This window comes from Malania oleifera, chromosome 1 (genome assembly GCF_029873635.1).
Source record: "Malania oleifera isolate guangnan ecotype guangnan chromosome 1, ASM2987363v1, whole genome shotgun sequence".
NCBI classification, from domain to species: Eukaryota; Viridiplantae; Streptophyta; class Magnoliopsida; order Santalales; family Ximeniaceae; genus Malania; species Malania oleifera.
This window is the reverse complement of record NC_080417.1, coordinates 130,419,730-130,442,222: the sequence shown is the minus strand read 5'-3', so window position 1 is coordinate 130,442,222 and position 22,493 is coordinate 130,419,730. Positions and strand designations below refer to the sequence as shown.

Below are 22,493 nucleotides of genomic sequence, written 5' to 3'. Positions count from 1 at the left end.
TTATCAAAGTATCTTCGCCACCTCTCTTTTATGTCTTCTTCTCTAATTAAGACATTATCATTCTTGTCCTTTCTACATTTTACATCACCTAAATCTTTGTATTTTCTTTTTCTAGCTCGAACAAGTTTATAAATATCTTTTTCTCCTTTTGTATCTAGTTTAGTATATAAAGTATCACAAGCTCTGTGTTTAAGTTCACAAATAGTCTTTTTTGCATTTTTTTCTTGCTTCTTTGTATTTTTCAAGATTTTCTATATTTCTACAATTTTGCTTTTTTTTTTTTTGGCCTTAACAGCTTTTTGCACTTCTTGATCCCACCACCAACTTTCATTATTACCCGAGTATCTTCCTTTGTAGAAAACCTCTTTTGCTATCCTTACAGTCAAGGACTTAAATTTCGATTTTGATTTCGATGGTCTCAATTTACGGAAATTTCGATTTCGATTTAAAGAAATTATGAAAATTTATAGTAAATGATGGAAATTTACAATAAAACTTTAGGAAATATTAGAATAGATGATTATGCTTAATATGGTATCAAAATACATTAAAAAAAATGCATATTTGACAAGTTTCTAGTGTGTAGGATATTAAACTGCATATCGCGAAACAAACTATGAACTGAAGAACATTCAAATGATTATAAAGTTTTGAAGCTATTCCTTTAAGATTTAAGGCAACAAATTATCATTTAAACAACTACATTTTCAATAAAAATTATACATTTAATGATCTAATACCACATGGACTTTCTTGGTGGCTCAAAGTCATCTCTCCTATCCCTATCATTAGGATTTCGAGATGACATATATTGTTTACAATAATCACTCCATATCATATAATTTCCAAAATATTGAGTAAAAGTGTACATGTGTTGTTCATACTCCTCCGTAGTCATCTGGTTCATGGCAGTTTCTACTCGGCCAGAAGATCTTCGTGTGCTAGGATTTCTTCTTGCAGGTTCTACTTGTTGTGTATGTCCATAGGATTGTTTTATATTTGCATACTGGTCATACTCATACCCATATTCTTGACCTGTTCGTCCATACCCATAGACATGTGGTTGCCAATTTCCATATTGTTGTGCCTGCTCATTTGCAAATGAAAACGATTGGCCATATGTAGATTGTGAGGAGCTGTTTTGTGTAGATTCATAACCACCATAACTATTAGAGTCATGTTCTATTCCTATACTCATAGATTCCATACTAAGGGAAAAGGTATACTCTTCTATTTGATGCATCTTCCCTTTTCCTTTTCTACGACTATACTGCCTATCAACTGGACGTGTTTCTCTTTGTGGACCGTCATCTTCGAGTTGGGAAGGATGTGTATATTCCACTTCTGGTCTATAATCTTGCCATCCTTCATTTCCTCCATAGTCCCCACCATCACCACCTTGCCCACTGCTACCGTCGGGGTTAGATCCGTCACCACCAGCATCATTGTCGTCATTATCATCATCACCACCAGAGGGCATAGTGGATGAAGTTCCATATCTAGATCTAAGATTCATTTGTGAATCATTACTACTAGATATTACTTCTTCTACCATAACCTGATTAACATCAATGCCAAAGTCATCTTGTGCACGCTTGGCCATTTGTGGATGGGGACTTCCGTCTCGTTCATCAAGATGGGATGGCCTAATCCATTGAAAAAGTGGATACTCATCCTCATCACCCAATTCAACTGATACGTCAAGAAGGTCCAGGGGATCTTGTTCAGCCACTTTGTCTATTTCGGCCTCCATATCTCTTATTCGAAGCTTCATGTTGTAATAACAAAAAACAAGCTGCTGAAGTCTGGTGTAGGCTAGTCTATTTCTTTGCTTTGTGTGAATGAGTGCAAATGTGCTCCAATTTCGTTTGCAAGCTGATGAAGATGTGGTTTGTAACAAAATGCGCAATGCTAGCTTTCTTAGGATTGGAGCACTTGATCCATACATCATCCACCAATCAGCTGTGCAAGATGTTTTAAGAACACAAGTTAGTACTTACTAAGTAGATTGTACTTGAAGTTTGTAACTTTGTATTGTACATTTATATATAAATACTTACCAGGTGCCATGGTTGCCCTAGCTGCTTTAGCAGCTGCTTCTCCAAAGCTTCTTTTAGCATCTCTAAATATAACAATCTAAAAAAAATATTGTTATTGAATAATTAAACATGGATTAAGACTTATTTTATTTAAATTTTATTTTAAAAATATACCGCATTTCCAATTTGATCCAAGCCCAAGGAATGTGGCTCAAGGGTGTTAAAACTTTGTGAACTACATCAAGAAAATAAGGATCTTCCCCAACACCTTCTTTGTATTGACATTTTGGATTTAAGAAATAAACTGCCAATCAAATAAAGTAAAATATAAATATGTAATATGTATTTTGATATATGAATTTCTTGAAATTTATAAATATTTTATACCTGCTGCATGAAGAGGATGTTCAAGGGTTCTTCCCCACCGGTCATTGATGACTTTGAGAACCCATCTTGCACTTCTTGCACCTATTTCAATGGCCTTTTCATCACCCTTATTGCTTCAAACACAACTTCTAATGTTGCCCACACTTCACTATCAACTATATGCAATACTCGATATATAGGCTCATAAATGTTACAAACTTTTGCCACTCTATCCCAAAATTGATGGTTAAGAACTGTACTTTCAATTTCTCTACCCATTTTTGTTCGACTAAGAGCATGTTCAGCCCATTCATCAGATGTGAATAGAGATTTTAAACCTACTCTTTTTTTTTGTAGGCTATCAAGTGCAATGTAGTTTGTAGCAAATCGTGTGGCCCCTAGATGCACAATATCCCCTTGACCCTTCCTCATTTTAGCAAGCAACCATCCATGATTATATATAAAATTAGTGATCTGTCTCCCCTGCAAGATCACTATGCTTATTGCCTCTCTTTTTCCGATCTCTTCAAAAATGAGATCAATACAATGAGTTGCACAAGGAGTCCAATACAAGTTGAATTTTTTCATTAATATTAGACCCGCTTTCTTGTAGGCACTACCATTATCGGTCACCACTTGGACAACATATTGCTTTCCTACCTCTAGCACAACATGTTTTAATAGGAAATATATGTATTTATGGTCTTTTATTTTGTCAAAAGCATCTACTGACTTTAGAAAAATTGTGCTTCCTTTCGAGTAAACCATGAAATTTATGATGGATAATTTTGTAGGGCCTATCCATCCATCACACATTACAGTGCAGCCATACGTGGCCCACTTTTTCTTCACTTCTTCTACGTGGTCTTCCATTTCTTTTACCTCTAAATCAAGGTATTTTGTTTTGATTTCATAGGGTGTCGGTGGATCGACTCCCGTTCCAGCTGATTGGCAACCCCATACCATGTTTTTAAAATGAGGTGATTTTGCCTTCTCAGGTGGAACATTATCATATATAAAAAACTTTGAAATCAACCTATTCATTTCTTCTTTTATTTTATCTCCTTTGAATAAATTTTTCAAGTTTCTTTGTTTTTGCTGCATCTGACTTGTAATTTTGAGAAGGCTTTGAAATATATGGCTTTATTTCTGGCTCTCTCACACTTTGAGATCGCCTCATCGGAGGTTGCCCTGCACTACTACCAGCCCCTGAACTACCTCCTTATTGGCTACCTGCAAACCTACGAGATTGGTCTCTTTCCCATTCCGTCTGTTTTGAAGCATAGAATACTTGACGATATGCAGACCTTTCATAGGAAGGAATGTGAGGCGGGTATGCAATATCGTCAACATCATCAACTTCATCAATTTGTTGTGATTGCATCAAGTTCCCACGCAATTCATTTTTTATTTGATCCATTCTTTCTATTTTTTTGGCCTTAGCTGTTGTTTTTCTTTCTAAAACAATTCTCATTTCTTGCTTAACTTTTAGAAGTACTTTGTCGCAGAATTTTATATTATGTTGCGGGTCGTAATTTGCTAGGTGCATTTTTAATATTGTTGCACCACCACTCTTCATTTGTATTCCGCAGTATTTGCAAATAAATCCATTCTTTACATTGGGCATCGGGTATCCATGTTCCCATGCTGGATCTTGCTTTCTTCCTTCAGACATCTTTGTAGATAATTTTACTTTCCTACAAGGTAACAATGAATCAAAAATTAGGTGTTAAATTAGTAAACAATTTTAAAAGAAAATTATTTGAGATGTTTTATTATCAATATAATATTAATAAATAAGACAAACATTAAAATATTAAATTAAATTTACAAAATTTAATGATAATGTACAAAATTACCCATAAATTATGGAAATTAAATTAGTCAAATAAATAAAATAATTTAAACTATATTAAGCTAATAAGTACTTTAATTTATTTAATTACTAGGCTATACTGATTAGGTGTTAAATTACTCTAAATTTGTAAAAAAAAAAAAAAAATTATTTGGATGTTACTCTACAATTTTAAAATAAAAATATTTAGATGCTAAATAAAGATAAATTAATAACTAAGAGAAATATTAAATTATTAAATTAAAATTACAAAATTAATGATAATTTTTACAAAATTATTATTAAGTAATACATTTTTAAAATGAATATATTTAAATAAATGAAATAATTTATTAATTTATACTACAATAAGACAATAATAGTAAATTATTCTAATTTTATTTAGTTACTAAATTTACTAGTTATTAACTTTATTTACTATACTAACTTATTATTTAGTATACTAGCAAAGTAGTAAGCAGTAAGTTAGTAACATTAACTAATTAAGGGGTAAATAGTAAATGGGATAGGAGGGCATTGCTGTAAATATATTGGGGGCAAGGTAGATTTTGAGTAAATAAAAAAACTTAAAAGTTAAAACATGTTATTTAAAATATAAACCAGCCTTTAGTTTGCAGCCCTTTTATTTCGTGGAGCTGCTGCTGCTCGTGGAGGGAAGGGCAATAGTGGCTCTGGACTCTCGTCCCTCGTCTCTCGTCTCTCTTCTCTTAGTTTCTTGCTCGTAGCTCTGCAAGAGCCTCAGCAAAAAGGAAGATTGCAGGCTGGAGTTCTTGCGGCTGGCTTTGCGACTGTGTGCGACAACGATGGAGGTGGAGGGTGAAGCCGAAGGCTAGAGGCAAAGGCTCGAAGGGTCAGAGCAGGAGGGGATTCAAAGGCTAGGTCTTTTCGGAGTTCGAACTTCAAAGGTGTAGGCAGGAGGCAGCAGAAAATTTGGAATCTAGGGTGTTTTTTTTTTTTAAGTTTGTAGATGGAAGAAGAAGAAGGTTTTGAGAGTTTGAGGTATGTATCCGAATGATGCATGATGTTAATTTATACAAATAAATTGTGTAGTGGTAGTGGTGAAATTATTGGGTTGAATAATGGATCTGCAGAGCATCTCTGCGAAATTTTTGTTTTTCACTGTATAAGCTCACAGGTTGCACAACGTGCACAATCACGTGGGAAAAGCAAAAAAAAATCTGAGAATACTCAGAACAATGCTGAAATTCCTCCCTCCAACTTTTTTTTTTTTTTTTTCCACATGATTTCCAGAAAATTTCAGAAGAACAGCCGAAATTTTCGAAATTTCAAACGAAATTTGCCGAAAGCTCGAAATTTCGGTCGAATTTTTTCAAAATCGAATCTGTCTCTCAATTTCCTTTCGAGACCCCTCGAAATTTTGACATTTCGATTGAAATTTAAGTCCTTGCTTACAATAGAACTTGTCATTTTATTCCAAACAATATTTGCACCAACCTTATCCCCTACTGTTCAATCACACTTTTGTTTATTTTATCTTTGAATTTCGCTATATTATCTCCCTTCAAGTTCCACCATCTAATTCTCTTACGTTGATTTATGTTACTCCTTCTCTTCCATTTTTTAATATGTATATCTAATACTAAGACTCTATGTTGTGTAGCCAAACTTTCACAAAAAACAACTTTAAAATCCTTACTAGATGCGATCCCCGTTCTTAGTTAAGAAGAAATCTATTTGGCTTTTATTATACCCGCTCTTGAAGGTTATTAAATGCTCTTCTCTTTTTATAAAGCAAGTATTCAATATACCTAAATTGTAAGACATGGCAAAATCTAAAGATTGTATCACCAGCCTCATTTTTATCTCCATACCCATTGCCTCCATGTATCCTCTCATATCCTATATTATCCTTTTCAATGTGACCATTCAGCTACTATGAATGTCTTTTCATACATTGGTATCCCTTGTAAATTACTATTCATATCTTCCCAAGCCTATTAAGATTTTCTGCTAAGTCTATTTCGAGAGCATAGCACTAATGACATTCACTATCTCCCGGCCTAAAGTTATCCTAATTTTAATGATCCTATCCCCTATTCTTTTGACATCTGCTACATTATCTTTTAGGTTTTTGTCTACAATAATATGCACCCCGTTTTTATGTTTCTCTTTACCAGTGTACCAAAGTTTAAATCCTGATTTTCAATTTCTCTAACTTTTTGTCCTACCCATTTCATCTCTTGAAGGCAGATTATGTTAATTTTCCTTCTAAACATTATTTCCACTATTTCCATACTTTTTCCCGTTAAGAGTCCCTATATTTCAAGTTGTTGATCTAATCTTCAGTTTCTTGTACTAACTCATTAACCCTCTCCCCTTCATACTGACCCGGTTTATTCCCTTGACCTACGTGAATTTGATAAGAATTCATGATAATAAGATTTGACGAAGTTTTGCGCAAACTTTCAGCTACCCAACACAACTCTGCTCCTTTATCCAGGCTTGAGACTAGCTATGTGTATAAAGAATTTGTGTTACACAGGAAAAGTACATGAATGCATTTTTTTTTTTTTTTCGCATAGACACTTTATTAAATCACACCTTATAACTAGTAGAAACCACACACAATACAAACGAATTTCTTTTTTTTTTTTAAATTAAGCATACAATGTTGGGTTTGAATCAAAGCTAGACTACAATTAAAAAAACCATGTAATAGTACTGTTTGAAAAATTTTGTATATTCCAAAAATTGCAAATGAAAAACACAAAATCACAAAAATGCATATACTAAGCTTATAAATCATAAAAAAAAAATCTCTACTACTAACCAACTATTGGAAAAATTATTAATAATAGTAACAAGAAAAGAAATAACAAGAGTGGAGAAGATCTCACCGGTGACAAACTAAAAAGGAAATGACAACCGCTTGAAAAATACTACAGTAAGTACCCTTTACCACAAGAAATTTTATGCTGCTAATGACAATCAATCGAAGAATATTTAAGCAACGAGGGATTGCAAGAATATTCAATCTAAACTCAAGATTCAAATCCAAGAATATTGAAGAAACAAGATTCCTCAACCCATAAAATCTTTAGTGCTTCTTCACGATTTTAGGGCTGAAAAGCCAAGAATCCTTGGATTTGTTTAGGTTTTTGGGAGAAAAGAAAGGAGGTTCAAAGAAGGGATCCGTTTGGTTGGTGACAAAACAAAACCAAAAAGAGAGAACAGAACAAAGGAAAATGAAAGAAAAGTTTCAGAGACAAATCTCAAAGGAGAACAGAACCTTGTTTCTTCCTCACTAGGATTTTCCATGAATTCCAAGACTTGGCAGCAACAACTTTTTTATATTTCTTTGTTTTTCAGGAAGCTGTGGTTTTCTTTCCTGCTTTTTTCCCCCACAACACTTCTGCTGCTGTCTTCCCAGTCAGAGCAACTCTTTTTTTAAATATATATGGCTTGAACCTTGGATTGGAAGGTTGATGAGATGGCCTTGGATGGAGACAGGATGGAAAGACAATGACAACAGACGGATTTGTCGTTGGAATGGAGTGTGCTATTATACCAAATTGATGTAGGACAGCCAAAGGAGAAAAGATGGAGAAATAGACCCTTTGACAGCACAAAGAAGTGGCAGGCGCAAAAAATGTGAATCCAAGCTACACTAAAATTCAAAAAACTCACGACATAGTACTTTTTTGAAAATTTTGGTATACTGCCTTAATGTATGTGTGTCAGTGTGTGTGTGTGTGAGAAATTTTATTTATGTATTCATCTTTGCCTACCTTGAGACCTCTAAAAAGCCCTCCTTAGTAGCTTTCAACAAAATAGGGCTTAACAAATCCATCACCAAGATAAACTAAAAAGGGCAACAAGGGATCCCCTTTTCTCAAGCCTCTAGAGGAGAAAAAGAGGTCAAATGGACAGCCACTTATGAGCACCAGGAGGCTTGGATTTTTTATGCATTGTGCAATCCAACTGCACCAAAACTCCCCAGAGCCCATTTTTCCTAAATAAATAGAGAATGAAATTCCAGTTGATATGATCAAATGCTTTCTCCATATCAAGCTTGCAATGCTCCCCTTTTTCCCTCCTCCTGCTAGGCATCTTCCACCTCATTAGCAATAAGGGCAGCATCCATTATCTGTCTTCCAGCACAAAGGCATGTCAATGCTGCCCAATGACTTCCATTATTGTTTTTTGATTCTATCAATTAGGACTATGGCAAGGATTTTATATATGCTTCCCACCAAGCTAATAGGGTGAAAATCCTTGATGCTAACAGCTCTAGTTTTCTTCTGAACTAGGGTGACAAAGGCGGTACTGATGCAACTGACAAATCTTCCTCATCTGTGAAACTCCTCAAAAATGTTTATAATGTCATGCTTGAGAAGGCTTCAGTTAACCTGAAAGAATGCCAATGAGAAACCATCCGAATTGGGCACTTTGTCCCCATTGCAACTTTTAATGGCTTGAAGGATTTCTGCTTCATCAAAGGGTCTCTCTAGCTGCCCCGCAGTGGACTGACTAAGAGATAAGAAATTGATTACATCCACAATTGATCTCCATATCTCGGGTTCAGAGTAGACATCTTTGTAAAAACCACAAATGCCCTTTTTACATTCCTCTTCCCTGGTCAAGGTGTTTCCCTCAATTTAAATGCTGAATAAGGTGTCACATCTACAATGAGCATTTGTTGTCCAGTGAAAGAATCTAGTGTTTCAGTCCCTCTCCTTCAGCAATAAGGCTTCAGATGTCTTCAGATTTGAAAAATCAGGAAAATTATAGATTCCCCAAATAAAGACTGTTTTCTTTTACCAAACTAATACAGATGAGCAAGAAAACCATTTATCTAAGTTTTCTTTGAATCTTTCTCCCTTCTTTGTGTATCACGCCTGTGGGGTTTTTATCTCCAAGTTCAACTGCTAAAACAATGAATAATCACTCAAAAGTATTTTATGCAAAATAACTGCCAAAGAATTTTACTTACGTTTACTCACTCCTTCCCATTGTAGAACTCCATGGCATGTCTATTATTTGACAAAAGTTATGCGCTTCTTCCTTGCAATGCTGACTTTCCACAATTTCTCCACCCTTGTTCTAAGGTCATTCTCAGTAATCTGCTCCAAAACCACTTTGGCCAAGCCGCTTTTAGTTAGTATATTATATAATTATTTTAAGAAAAAGGCATCACTTCCTACCCAAATTCTATTCACAAGGATTGCCCTCAACTTTGAAAAATAAATTTGAAAGATCAAGACACGAGTCACACAACTACTGAAATCACTAAAAAATGAATTTTACAGTAGATAATGATAGTCTGATTCATTTAGCTACTCAGATTCACTTGCTCAAACATTTAAAAAAAATTATGGCACAGATTTTTGAGTAACATGCTCCAATGTATGTTCATTGCATTGAGCATTATTTTTAAGTTCTACAAGAAACCCCACTGATTTTAATCCCAAGGCCCTCAATAAGACTCATGATGATTTAGTCACAGACACACATGACAAGGCAAATAGGTGTCAGAAAGACAATATTGATAGCAAAAACACCATTCCAGCCTATCCCCACCCCCACCCCCCTACTCAAAAAATAAATAAATAAATAAAATCATATACACATAAACTAAAAACATAAGATTCTGTAAGTTATGCAACAAAATCATAAAATAGAAAAATAATAGAACAAGAAAGCACCAAAGCATACTTGTCTGTAACCAATTGCTCGAGTTGCAGAATTTGAATTCGGAAGAAGACCGATATCAAGAAGCCATCTGGCCTCAGAAAGAATCCCATCTTTCCCTACAGTCAAAAGCCAGTATCACAGAAATATACAAGTCAATCATTGAATTATAACCCCCTGAACTAATTCCAAAATTGAGTAACAAATTTCGAACTCTATTTCATGTAGCAAAATTTTGGTGAATGCTATCCTGCCTTTTTTATTAGAAGTTTAGAACTCAACCAAATATGAGCATACTGTTGACTATCAGATTCACATCTTTGCAAAATATTATAGCTTGGAGTCCAGCCAAAACAGGAAAAGAGGGCTGTGATGCAAATAGAACCAAAAAGGGTGAATTCAAGTATCAATTATATGCCATATTTTGCCCAAACCAAGAGACTAAACAGAAGAGAAGAGAGAACCCCCTAGCAAACAAAAAACTCCACCCACAAATATCCATGGAACCATGCATGTTTTATATGTCAACCCAAAAGAATAAGCTCGCCAAACTTTCAAAGCATTCAAATTACAAGTGAACCAAGCACAGCTACAATTAAGACGAACGTATCCCCTTTCAACTTCCTGGAAAATTCTAAATCACAGATTTATAAGAAGAAATCCATTGTTAAAATGACTCCTCTAAATCAAAATTTCATATCAAACAGTGAATGCGGGAAAAAAAAACATATTGTCACTAACACACAACAATTTTGTTGATTGTAAGAATTACTCAAGGTAAGGAATTTGGCAAAAATTATGGGGAATTCAATGAAAAGGTTGGAGTTAAAGAAAAGCATTGCTTAAAACAAATTGACAAAGCTGGACTAACATCAGAAAGCATTCAAGCTCTGGAGATTTCTCTTGAATGGGTTGTGTTTATTTAAAAATAAAAAAATAAAAAAAATTTTAAACCCACTAAGATTTGTTGTTCTTGCTATTCATTTAAAAAGAAAGTCATAAAAAATATTATTTACAAAGAATTTTTGTCTTTGATTCTGCCACAAAGTGTATCAGAAAGAGTAATAAATTCAAAATGCAATTTGTCTGGTCCAGTTTCAATCTGAGTTTCAGCATTAGAATGTAAGAGCCCATTTAGTTAAGGAAAACATTTTCCATTTTCCATATTTTGTTTTCCAAATAATTATAAAATTTTCATCTTATTTTTTAGTTTTCCAAGATTCCCATTAAATAGGTAGAAAATAAAGAGTCTGTTTAGCTGTACAAAACATTTTCTCATATTTCATTTCTAGAATTCAAAACAATTACCAAAAAAAGCAACATGTTTTTCAATTTTCTAAAACTTATATAAGGTAGTATTTGAGATCATGGATTTTGGGGCTTGGATGTGGATTTGTGTAGACTAGGAAGAAACTCAATACATAATCCAACAAATCAAATTCCACGATCCAAATTCCATGCTCCCATACGCAAAATAAGAAGTTAGAAATCTAGAAAATAATAAAAAGATGTTTCCAACTTTTCAATATAAATTTAGAAAATTAGAAAACAAGGTGACATTTTTGAAATTTTAATTATTTGAAAGATTAGAAATAAAAATAAAACAATTTTCACAAGCAAATGGTGCTAAAACTTTTTATTTTTTATACAAATGTTTTAAAACTGAAAAATTAGTTAACTTTTTTTTGTAATTCTTTAGAAAATTAAAATGGAAATGAAAATTATTTTCCACAACTAAACAGGCCCTAGGCCTTTGACTGACCCATCATGAATGGGTGGTCACAGCAGTATGTCCAACCCAACCAGACAGAGCCCAACATTTATTTAATGTTTTTAAAATATATTAAGTATTGAAAGTCTTATTTCTCATATCGCAGTTGACAAATGTAAGATAGCCCATGGCTAAGGCTTTAGAGTTGACTGTTGAACTTTAAAAATTAAAAAGATGAAGTTATCTAATTCCCATAGGATGGAAACAATTCACACAACTGCATCTGTAAAATTTTCTCAGTTACAAAAATGCAGCATCTAGTGCACAAGATTACCACAACATATCAGGTTTTTGGAAAAGGCATGATGTACGCAGAATTACCTCTGCATTCCGGGAGCCTATTTCTGTGATTTGAACCAATGACCTTCAGGTCTGAGTATGACACCCTTACTACACGTTTGCTACATAGAAATGGAATGGAATCGAGTAGAATGGAATTGAATTTCTCTCTTCATTTCATCATGCTAACCATTACAATTTTCATTCCATTCCTATGAAACCTATCCCATCACATTCCACAAACCAAACATGGCATTACTGTTGTGCCACGACTTGTCCTCTAAAATTCTCCTAGTCATATCATTGAAAAAGACAATGCCTCAAACTCAACACACAATACAAGTCTGCCACCAGGAGGCAGCAAGAAAGTTTAAAATATCATGAGTTGAATAAATAAGCCTAAATATACATGACAGACGTTTAAACAGCAAACAAAAGGACATCCAAATAATGGCAAAATAAATTGAAAAATAAAAAGCACACAAAACAATCAGCCAACCAAACATAGGCACATAAAATACAAAAAGAAAATTAAAAAAAAAAAAAGAAGAAGAAAAAGAAGAAGAAGAAAGGAATCCTATTTGGCACTGCTTAAAAACAAGAGGGACTCATACATAATAAGAGGTGTTTGGTTCATCCATTAAAAAGTACTTACAGCATTTGGAAAAATCAAAAACCACCTTTTCAGAATACTTCTATAAAAGTTTGTCCAAGATAGCTTTGGGGGTACCTTTAAGTGGTGACAGTACCCACTTTAAGTGAGAATTGTTGCCACATAGAGCTAGAGTTCTAGATGAAGCGATGGCTTGTAGATAACATCCAAATTGATGTCCTTCTCTGCAAAGCTGCCATCTTGTATGTGTCTTGCTCTCCTCTTCTTCATCATAAAACCTTAGAGGCCCGTTTAGTCATGGAAAATAGTTTTCATTTTTCCCATTTTAGTTTTCCAAAAAACTACAAAAAAGTAAGCTAATTTTTCATTTTTATAAAATTTGTATTTTTTTTCAGATAATAAAAGAAGGTATATTAGATTGAGAAAGAGAAGTTACAACCTAAGGGGACAAGAGGTCCACCCGAAAAAATAAAAAACAGAAACAAGACAAAAAATAATAATAAAGATGAAAAATTAAAAATAACAAATAAAAAATAACCAAAAAGTACTCCTATCCAAGAAAACCCCTTTTCAATCCCTTTGAGTCATAATTCACCGAACACTTTCAATTTGCAAGTCCCCCTCTGACCCCTTCCCCTTGTACTTAACCCCCATCAAAGCACACTTCAATTCCAGCAGCATCACACATTTTTAAATACAATTTACCCATTATATCTTGCGCTTCTAAGTCCTTCCTAGAAATCACCTCCATTGGTGTAGGTAAAATTCCATCATTGCACTGCTGTTTAGCATTCACATCATCGTTCTCAAAAATAGAAATCCCCTATAATCCTTCCATGGGGGCAGGATGTACATATGATAGATCCCTGAGAACATCACAGGAATCAAAAACATAACCATATTGTTCCCGAATCTCCAACAACAAACCACCACCACAGTCAAACTTGATGTCATCACTATCGTTATCTGAACAATCACCCCAATTTCTTAGCCTCCTTTGCTTTGCTTACTCCATCACTTCCTATATCCTTCAAATCAGGAAATGGTTCTTCTTCTTATTGTTTATTGTTATTGTTGTTGCTTCAATAGCAAGCATTTTTCTTTTCAAATCAGATAAATTATTTTTATCTATGATTTATTTATGATTCATTGGAACAAAAAGGGCCTGCCTAGGTATTGACCTAGGCGGCTGTAAGAATAAAAAAGGTCCTTTCGGACAAAATCAAAGCAGTTAGCAAGTGTATCTTCCACAATGCTCAACTCTCCTTCAGAATCTCTCCTTATAGTCTTTGGCTTTATCTCACTGGAATGCTCTCTTTCTGCTTCATATAATTTCTTCATTTCCGCACCCATCATTGCAGCCTTTCAACGAGTGTACACTATAGGACCCTTAGATTTTTCAGAATTAAATCCTGACACACCAGACTTCCTACCCAATCCAGCTTCTTCTTTTTTATTAATCCTGTCGACACCAGCCTCTAATCCCTCTGATTTCCTACCTCCATTGCCTGATGTTACTGGAACACCCCTCCTTATGCCTGCCAAAAATGTTGTTTGAAGAGGAGAGCAGTTTAGGATTATCATCCTGTGTCTTGTTCGAAAATAACTGCTGATCATCTTGCTTCTGCTCTGAAAATCTCTGACCTCCCTTAGCCTCCCCAGATTTGAGCTGGAGGACTTCCTTTTGGTTTGGGACCTGTAAGGTCTTATCGGCTTGCTCTTGACCCATCTGCATTTTATCACTGCCCAAGCCCAGTGTTAAATCACAAGACTGCTCTAAGGCCTCTTTCATCAGCAATCCCAGCAAATAGTTTAAAAGAGGCTAACTATTTTCTACCAGCCAACCCAAAACTATATTAATAGTCAGACCAGGCCCAGCTCACTCAATCTTCATCAACCTATCACCCCTGCAGGAAACCATAGCTGCCTCTGATCTCAGCTGCTCATCCAGAGCGATACCCTTTCCAAAATCGATTGGTTGTGCGAAGCTGACAAAGTGAACTTCTCATTCATTCTTCCCCTGCAGCAAGTGCAGACCCCCTCGTGCACACTCTTAGGAATCGAGCGACCTCTGTCATCACTTGGGCTTCCTGAGACAATCTGACTCCATGAACGATTATTGTTCCTCTTGTTATCTATTTTATTAGATCCAGACTGACAAGAACTCTCCAAAGCAAAGAACGCATCCCCAAATCAAGACCATCCATCCCCTTTCAGCCCCTCAGAAATAAAAACGGAATACCTTTTACCCCTCCATCCATGCCCTATTTCCATGAACTTCCCTGCCCTGTATACTTGAATCCCCAACCAGTAATCGACATACCCCAGTTGGACTCTTTGAAAACCCTTGCACAACCTACCTTCATGAGATGAGAATCCCTGAGAAAACCATGAAGCCGCAACTGAAGAGAGACGTACCCACCAATTGCACTTACGGTTCTTCTCAAGGACAAATTGAGCTCCAACCTTCCCTGTCTTATCCAATCTTGGATTGAAGGGCTTCCCTTTGATCTATATTCAAAAAACCCCCACCATCAGTTCGTACTATCACCATGATTTCGAGCACCGGTAAGCAGTGCACAGAGAGGGTTTTTCGCGAGAGTACAGCACCATCGCGGATCTGGGTTGTATGTTAATAATAAAATTTAAAGACAAAAATACCTCTGTGCACACAACCTCATTAATAAAATAACATACTCTCTTCTGACACTCTCTCTGAAGCTGGTGGTGTGTAATATCACCTTAATCCCAATTTTACAATATTTGTATGAAATAAATGAACAGCAATAAATAGTTTTGACACTATTTTTCTTGTTCAAATAGTTTTATTTTCCATTTCAAAATTTTCAAATAATTACAAAATGTCACCTTTTTGTCCAATTTTTCAAATTTATATCAAAAAGTTTGAAAACGTCTTTTTATTATTTTTCCAAATTTCTAACGCTTGCTTTACGTATGGGAACATGGATTTAGATCTTTGACTTTAATTTGTGTGGATTATGTATAGATCTTCTTCTAAATCCACACAAATCCAAATTGAAGCCCAAAACCCATGATTCTAAATATTACCTCCTGTAATTTTTGAAAAATTGAAACAGAGGTTTTTTTTTTGTAATTATTTTACAATAAAAAATGAAAATTTGCTTTGCACATTTAAACAGACTCTTATTTTCTACCTTTTTAATACAAGTTTCAGAAAATTAAAAAATAAGCTAAAGTTTTTATAATTTTTTGAAAAGCTATAAAATGGAAAATGTTTTCCACAACTAAACAGGCCCCTTATGTTTTCTGGATTCTTCTCTGGCAAACTTGAAGGACAGGCACTCATCCCTTGTCTTAAAACTCTCAGGTGAGCGTTTTTATGTTCCTAATTTCTATTGAGAATTTATTCCTCCAATTTTATAATATGATCAAATAAGGTGTTTTCCACAGAAAGTCTTCTCCCTCAGCCTAACATCTTCTTCAACCTTTGGAGCCAGCCACCAATACAACACCAGTCCAAGTTCCTTCATCGAAAGATCGAATGATCAAATATTGCTTATGGTTTGGTACTAGAATTCTAATGCTTTGACTAGCTGCAGTCTGAAACAAAGCAAGGTAGGCAACGTTGCAAAAATTGAAAGGTTCCGGTATGGCTTCATCAGCTAAGTAAGCGTGCCTGAAATGAGGAATAGCAATTATTCTACTACCTTCCTCACATTAAAAGATACCCCTTGCTAACCCCCTTTGAGCCTATAAAGAAAACTCTTTCAACAAGGATCACAACCCCATACTGAGGCAACCTCTTTTTAGGGTGTATGAGACAGAGCTATCATTTGAGCTCTCAGGAGACTAACAGAAGCCAACAAAGTGAATGTTGGGGCATAGATTGCATTTGCTTTTGATTCAGAGACTTTCAAGATCATGAGTGTGACTGTCAATCAAGATGGAAATATCCAATGCTATCGCCATCGAAGAGACTTCAGTTTGATGTGAATAGTTCATGCTATCAAGGTATTCAACCCCTCTGCTTTCTACATCAAATCATCTCCCTCAGCCTATCAAGTATCATTTGCTTCAGCAAACACAAGGGAGGTCATCCAATTAAGAGTTCACACAGCAGCAGCATTTCTCTTGGCTTGAGAAATTACTCAAGATATATTTTTTTTAATTTCATCAGGTCTGATTATGTTGAGAAATTGCTCATCCTCCTCCTCTTCTTCTTTCTCCTATGATCCCCACTGCACGTGGGAACAGTTGCCGCCATTTTTTAAAATCCATGTTGAGTTTATAATTTCATTGAAGAAGGGGAAACAAAGTTTTGTTTTCCTGGCAACCCTCCTGCAATCTTTTGTAAGGGCTTTGATCTGCTGCAATTTTTTAAAATTTATAACGAAGTTATGCAAAAAAAAGAAAATTAAAATAATTATGTTTTCATAATGCCTTATCATTTTAATTTATTTATTTGATACATGGGATTACAAAAATGTAATTATTTTAACTTCATCAAAGATTTCAACCTTTGTTGAAACTGAAAATATGGCAGCTATGAAATTAAATTTTTGTAGGAGTTTAAGATGAGGAAAAAATTATCACTTCCATGATCCTACGCTATCTATTTAATGCCAGCGCGTTTCAAAGATAAGTGAATGTCTTAATGGTTCCCAATCATAATTTACAATATATTATTACTTTTTCTAGGCACCACTATATAGGCAGGAGAAACTTCTAGGCTTCATACTCTAACGACATATAGTTGAACTCCTTAAGAATTCTGCTTTCTATTGGCTTACTACTTAATGCACTCTGTATCCTCATGCCTGTCCAATAGATTACAACAACTTGTATAACCAGAAATGGCCACCTGAACAGTTGCAAACTATGAATTCATAGAAAATCGGAATGGAAAAAAAAATACACCTCACACTATGAATTCAAACATGTGGGGAGGTAAATTTTTTAAAATAGGTGATGCAGGAAAGTTTTATGTTGAGGAATCTCAGAATTGTTCGAAGTCTGATTCAGCTAAGGAGGAAATCTATTTTAGAAGGAAATGGGGATACCTCAGAAGAGGACAATGAATACGGTACTGATTTTGCATGTGATTGTGGATTATTGTTGGATGGGATTCGCAAAACAAGTATTATATTTCCTACTCTTCCAACGCACTTGGGGATATTTCCCATGTCCCTCCTCCACTAGAAAGTTTGGAGGATATAGCTATCTTTGATGAAGGTGGCTTGGGTGAGGACTTGGCTGTGACTAATCAATGTAAGGATTGGTTATTACTTACTCCAGTGGAGGAGGCCAGAGTGCAAGATGTAGGCACTCAAAAACTTCTGGATCTATATGGGATTGTGGATGGGGATCCTGGAAGAAATGAAGTTCGTCCGGGGAGCTAAAATAAAAGCAAGTAAATGTCAGTGAAACTAGTAAGATTATAGAACAATGTCAGATTACCACTTTACATTAAAGCTTAAGCTGTTAGCTTGCACACCAACAATGTATATCAAGTCTTAACACTCCCCCACACAAGCATCTCGATTGAACATGAAGAGATAAACACACAATAAACAACACCAGAATATAAGGATAAAATAATTCTTAACAAACAAACAATTAACACTGGCAACAAAATTAGAACCCAAGACCTCCTGGTAACCAGCTTTGATACCATGTTAGGTTACCACTTTACCTAAAAGCTTAACCTGGTAGGTTGTGGATCAACAATGTATCTCAGGCCTTAACAACTTACATCAATAATGAAAGGAAGGGCTTAAAAGGGGTTTCCTTAATTAGGTTTTGTTATTTTTCAGTTCTTAGATTCATTTTCATTTCTTATCTTTCTCTTGTTTTCTTTTGTTTTTCTGCTATAAGGATCTCTTGTCCTCTCCTACATTGTAATTCTCTTTTTTCTCTATCTTAATATATTTCTTTTGTGATAAAATATATATATATATACACACACAACCTCCCACACCCAAAAAATAACATTTCAATGTTAAAATTTTTATTTAGCATTAAAAATAATATACAGTGGGATCTAGGAAATTCAAGTAATTGGTCAGAAAAGGTAATAATCCATATCCTGCATAATGTTGTAAATGGAGCTTAATGGATTATCTAAGACAAATGGAAACATGCAGATAGAAGAATATAAGATATGAAATAGAAAAATAGAATGATTTGAAGGCACAAAAGATGGTTTACCCATACCTAAAACCATATCTTCACATCGGGCATCAATCGATCTATAGAGATCAAGTCTCTGGCTTGAAAGGAAAAAACAAATGAATTCATAGTCCAAATCCTTTGATTTAATATCCTCAAATCCATCAGCAATAGAGTTGACACCATGAGAAAGATCTGTTGCACTTGAATCCGATTGTTCTTTGAAAGAATCATATGGTACTTGAAAAGCTGAAGGGGGTGATCCACTAGCCTGCCATACCAACAGAAACATCCAAAACCATTGAAAAACAGATACGAGGTTGAGGTTAAGGTGCCAATGGAGAATGCATATTACTAATTTAGAGCATATAATCTATATCTATCATTAGTTGCTCATATTAAAACCCAAACGCAGCTTATGTGTGTGCAGTGGAGGGAGCACCCACAGGAAGGGAGAGGAAGGCATCTGAAAGTTTTTAGATATAGATAGGAAACATCATAAAAGAACCTTTATAATCTCAAGACTGCGCCGTAAACGATACCAATCATTGGAAGCCAAATATTTGGCCTTTAGGTCACCAGCTCTGACCACTAAATCCACAGCAGTATTCCAGTCCCCATTTCTCTGTAAATCCACAAGCTCTGAATATGCTTTGGAGGCAATCTCTAGTGAAACTTTTGGGACATCTGGCTTTCCATACATGAACCTTATTTATTGAACAAAAAAATTATGGACCACGCATGACATATAAGTCAGTCTCAGTCTCTATTTCAAAAATAAAAATTTTAAAAAAATAGAGAAAAAACACCAAACACATTATAATCCACTAATGAAGAAAAATCAATACTATAGGATTAGAACAGCTAATGCATCATTATCATTTCACGAAACAACAAGGTTTTTTTTTACAGAAAACAATGAGGTTTTTAAACAAAATTATCAATTCACCTCTGCATTCAATCAGATGGTACAGTTGTTATCCACATAAACGGATAAAACATGATCTTAACATTCATCAAAGATTTAGATTCAAAGTGCAATCAGACAAATACAAACATATTTTTGTGCAATTTATTTGATTGCACAGGACCTTCTTAAACTTGCTTAAATTAAATTCATAATTAAAATAGAAATAAATTTCACATTTTAAAAAATTAAATTCCCAACTCCATAGAGAATAGGCTGAACTGGATTTCTTACTGAATTGGCTTGATTATTAAATTATTTAATATAAAAAATTTTAATGCCGGCTTATTTAGTTATACAAACTGCATTACATGACATTATTTTTTTTTTTTTTTTGCTTTTGATAGATACAACTGACAATAGATTTAAATTTAATAAGAGATTAAAATAATTGATTTTAGTCGAACTAGTAATAAGTTGCATAGCTTAGTTTGCTGTGATTAAGCATATCACTACAAGTACTAAATACCATATAGAGTATCTGCATGCTATATTTTCTTTGCAATAGCCAAAATATGATATTTATAATCCATAGCACTAATGGTTCAAAAATGTTAAAAGTAAAATTTTAAACACAAGTCTAACATGTGCACCAAGTTTTGGAAGAAAACTTGTAATTTCAATTGAATGACTAATTGACATTATTGCATTTAAATAGATTTATTCATTTAAATTAAAATTTTAGGAAGAGGTTCAAAACGCACATCACTGCACCTAAGTCCAGAAGATAACTTTTAAATCTCATAAGACGACAGGATCATTTTACTTTATTAAAGATTATTTGTCTGATCTTTATGCTCTGTGAGTGGGAATGTTTATGAAATTATTTTAGATCATGATTAAATGATTCTAGAAAAAGTTTTTTCTTTAAAATAGTTTCTACAGTATATCACAACATGGTTGGAGATAGAAATAGTGCCAATTTCCTTCTCCACTCCTACTCCCTCCAAATTATGAATTAAACGACATGCTAATTATTTATTAAATTTCTGATTGTCTGATTAATGACTCAAGAATGACAATCATGTGTGTGATTCAACAAAATAGTGAATCCTTTTGCTGGAAATTAATGTAGTTTCATCTCATTGACAAGAAATTACATAAAATTATTTTAAAGTACATGTTCATCTCTAACTTTTATAATAGATTTTTATTCTTATTTTGTTGTGTCAAGTACCAATACAATATTGCCATACATATATACAAACATATAAATAAAAGTGATTTATGTACACTAGAGTTTTTTTATAGTTCTTTCATCAAATCAATACAATCATTCCAAATGCATGACAGTGTGTGTTTAGGATACATTTTTAATAAAAACTTTTGTTTTTAAAGGAGAAAGGTCCATTCTATGTATTGTAACATAAATCACAAAAATAGATCCCAATACAGAATTTAGAATGATCAATTATTCACCAGCTTAATCATAGAAGTACCTATGTTTATACTTGTTGCATGCCAAAAGGCCTAGTTAATGACTAAGGCATTAAACAACCTTTGCCAACACTAGAAAAATTATGGGGAGGATTTTTGGATAACATAATGTTCTACACACACTTAGGGCATCAACACTTTTTTTTTGTTTTTTGGATTACATAGGGCATCAACACTTTTTAGCACATATTAAGGTTGTCAAAGTTTATAAATGAAGAGACTTCATTTTGGGGTTGTGGATGTGTGTGCATGACATGATTAGAAGGGAGAAATTAAAGAGAAGCTCACCTATACAAAAGGATATGTGAAAACATACCATCGCAAGTACAATCCAGTTCCACCAGTTACAATTGGAACACGGCCCCTGTTAAGAATATCTCTCGTAGCTTGCCTCGCATCTTCAAAAAATTGCCCAACAGAATACTCTAAAAACATAATAATAAGCATTAATTTGAGAAAAAGGCACAACCAAATACAAAGCAACCAAAAAAAGAAAACACCAGACTCACAACCCATCATGCAACTACAATATCAACTTAATTTTTCTACTCTCCAGTGTTAGCAGTTGTTAACAACCTGAGCGTCATACCTATGATTTGTAGAAAATCACAAACAGTCCATCTTCTGGAACCAAGTGTGTGCATCTCAGGGAAGAATCCATGGATGTAGCAAGGATGGATTTCATTGAAAATACTCCAACTTAAACCAGAATTTCTCCCTTTTGACCTCATGTTTCTTCATTGAACCCACTCCACCTTAACCAGAGCTTCTCAACAAATCTCCCATTGCCCCATTGTCAAACACTGAAACCAGTTCACTGAAATTCAGAATTATACCCATCCAACTTCTTCTTAAATCCAAAACCAGAGTTCATCCTGAACCCAAACTTCATCCATACCCAGAATTTTGGAATTTCTTTGATCCCGTCTATCCCTTAACCTCACTGAAGCCCATCCTCTGGCCATCTGATATAAATTCACTCAACCTCAATCAGTCCGGTACATTTGTGGTGACTTCATAGCCCCAAGGGAACTTCAGAGCTGATGGCGTCTTTTTCTGACAGAGAAGCTGGGGCTCAAAAAGAAAAGGAATAGTTGGGTATCACCATTCCCTTTGAGCTGAATGAAAAGATTTCAATTTAGGCCATTCGCATCTCAAAATTTGCTGGAAAGCGTATGTCCTTCTTCGTTCTGAACAATGAATCACTTCTTCAGTTCCTACCTCCTGCAATTAATGGTTCATTTCTGGTCTGGATTGTGTGGGCTGAATAAGTGCTCTGGGAATCCATTCATTTCCCAGGGGTAGAGGCTCTTGGGCAATGGCAGCTTCTGCTGACTCTGAAAGGCATCTCCAACTTCAGAGAT

The 22,493-nt window shown here is 34.6% G+C and overlaps 1 protein-coding gene across 2 annotated transcripts in view; it reads right to left on the bottom strand.

Annotated features, from left to right (window-relative positions):
• The window catches only part of LOC131146683 (tRNA dimethylallyltransferase 9), a 68,057-nt gene that overhangs the window by 21,287 nt on the left and 24,277 nt on the right, over positions 1-22,493 (bottom strand). For both annotated transcript variants that reach the window (XM_058096431.1, XM_058096437.1), the window contains exons 4-7: positions 21,446-21,554; positions 19,234-19,432; positions 18,771-18,996; positions 9,937-10,031 (exon numbers count right to left, since the gene is read on the bottom strand). In XM_058096431.1, coding sequence (XP_057952414.1) covers positions 9,937-10,031; positions 18,771-18,996; positions 19,234-19,432; positions 21,446-21,554 — 629 coding nt within the window. The remainder of the gene's footprint in view (positions 1-9,936; positions 10,032-18,770; positions 18,997-19,233; positions 19,433-21,445; positions 21,555-22,493) is intronic.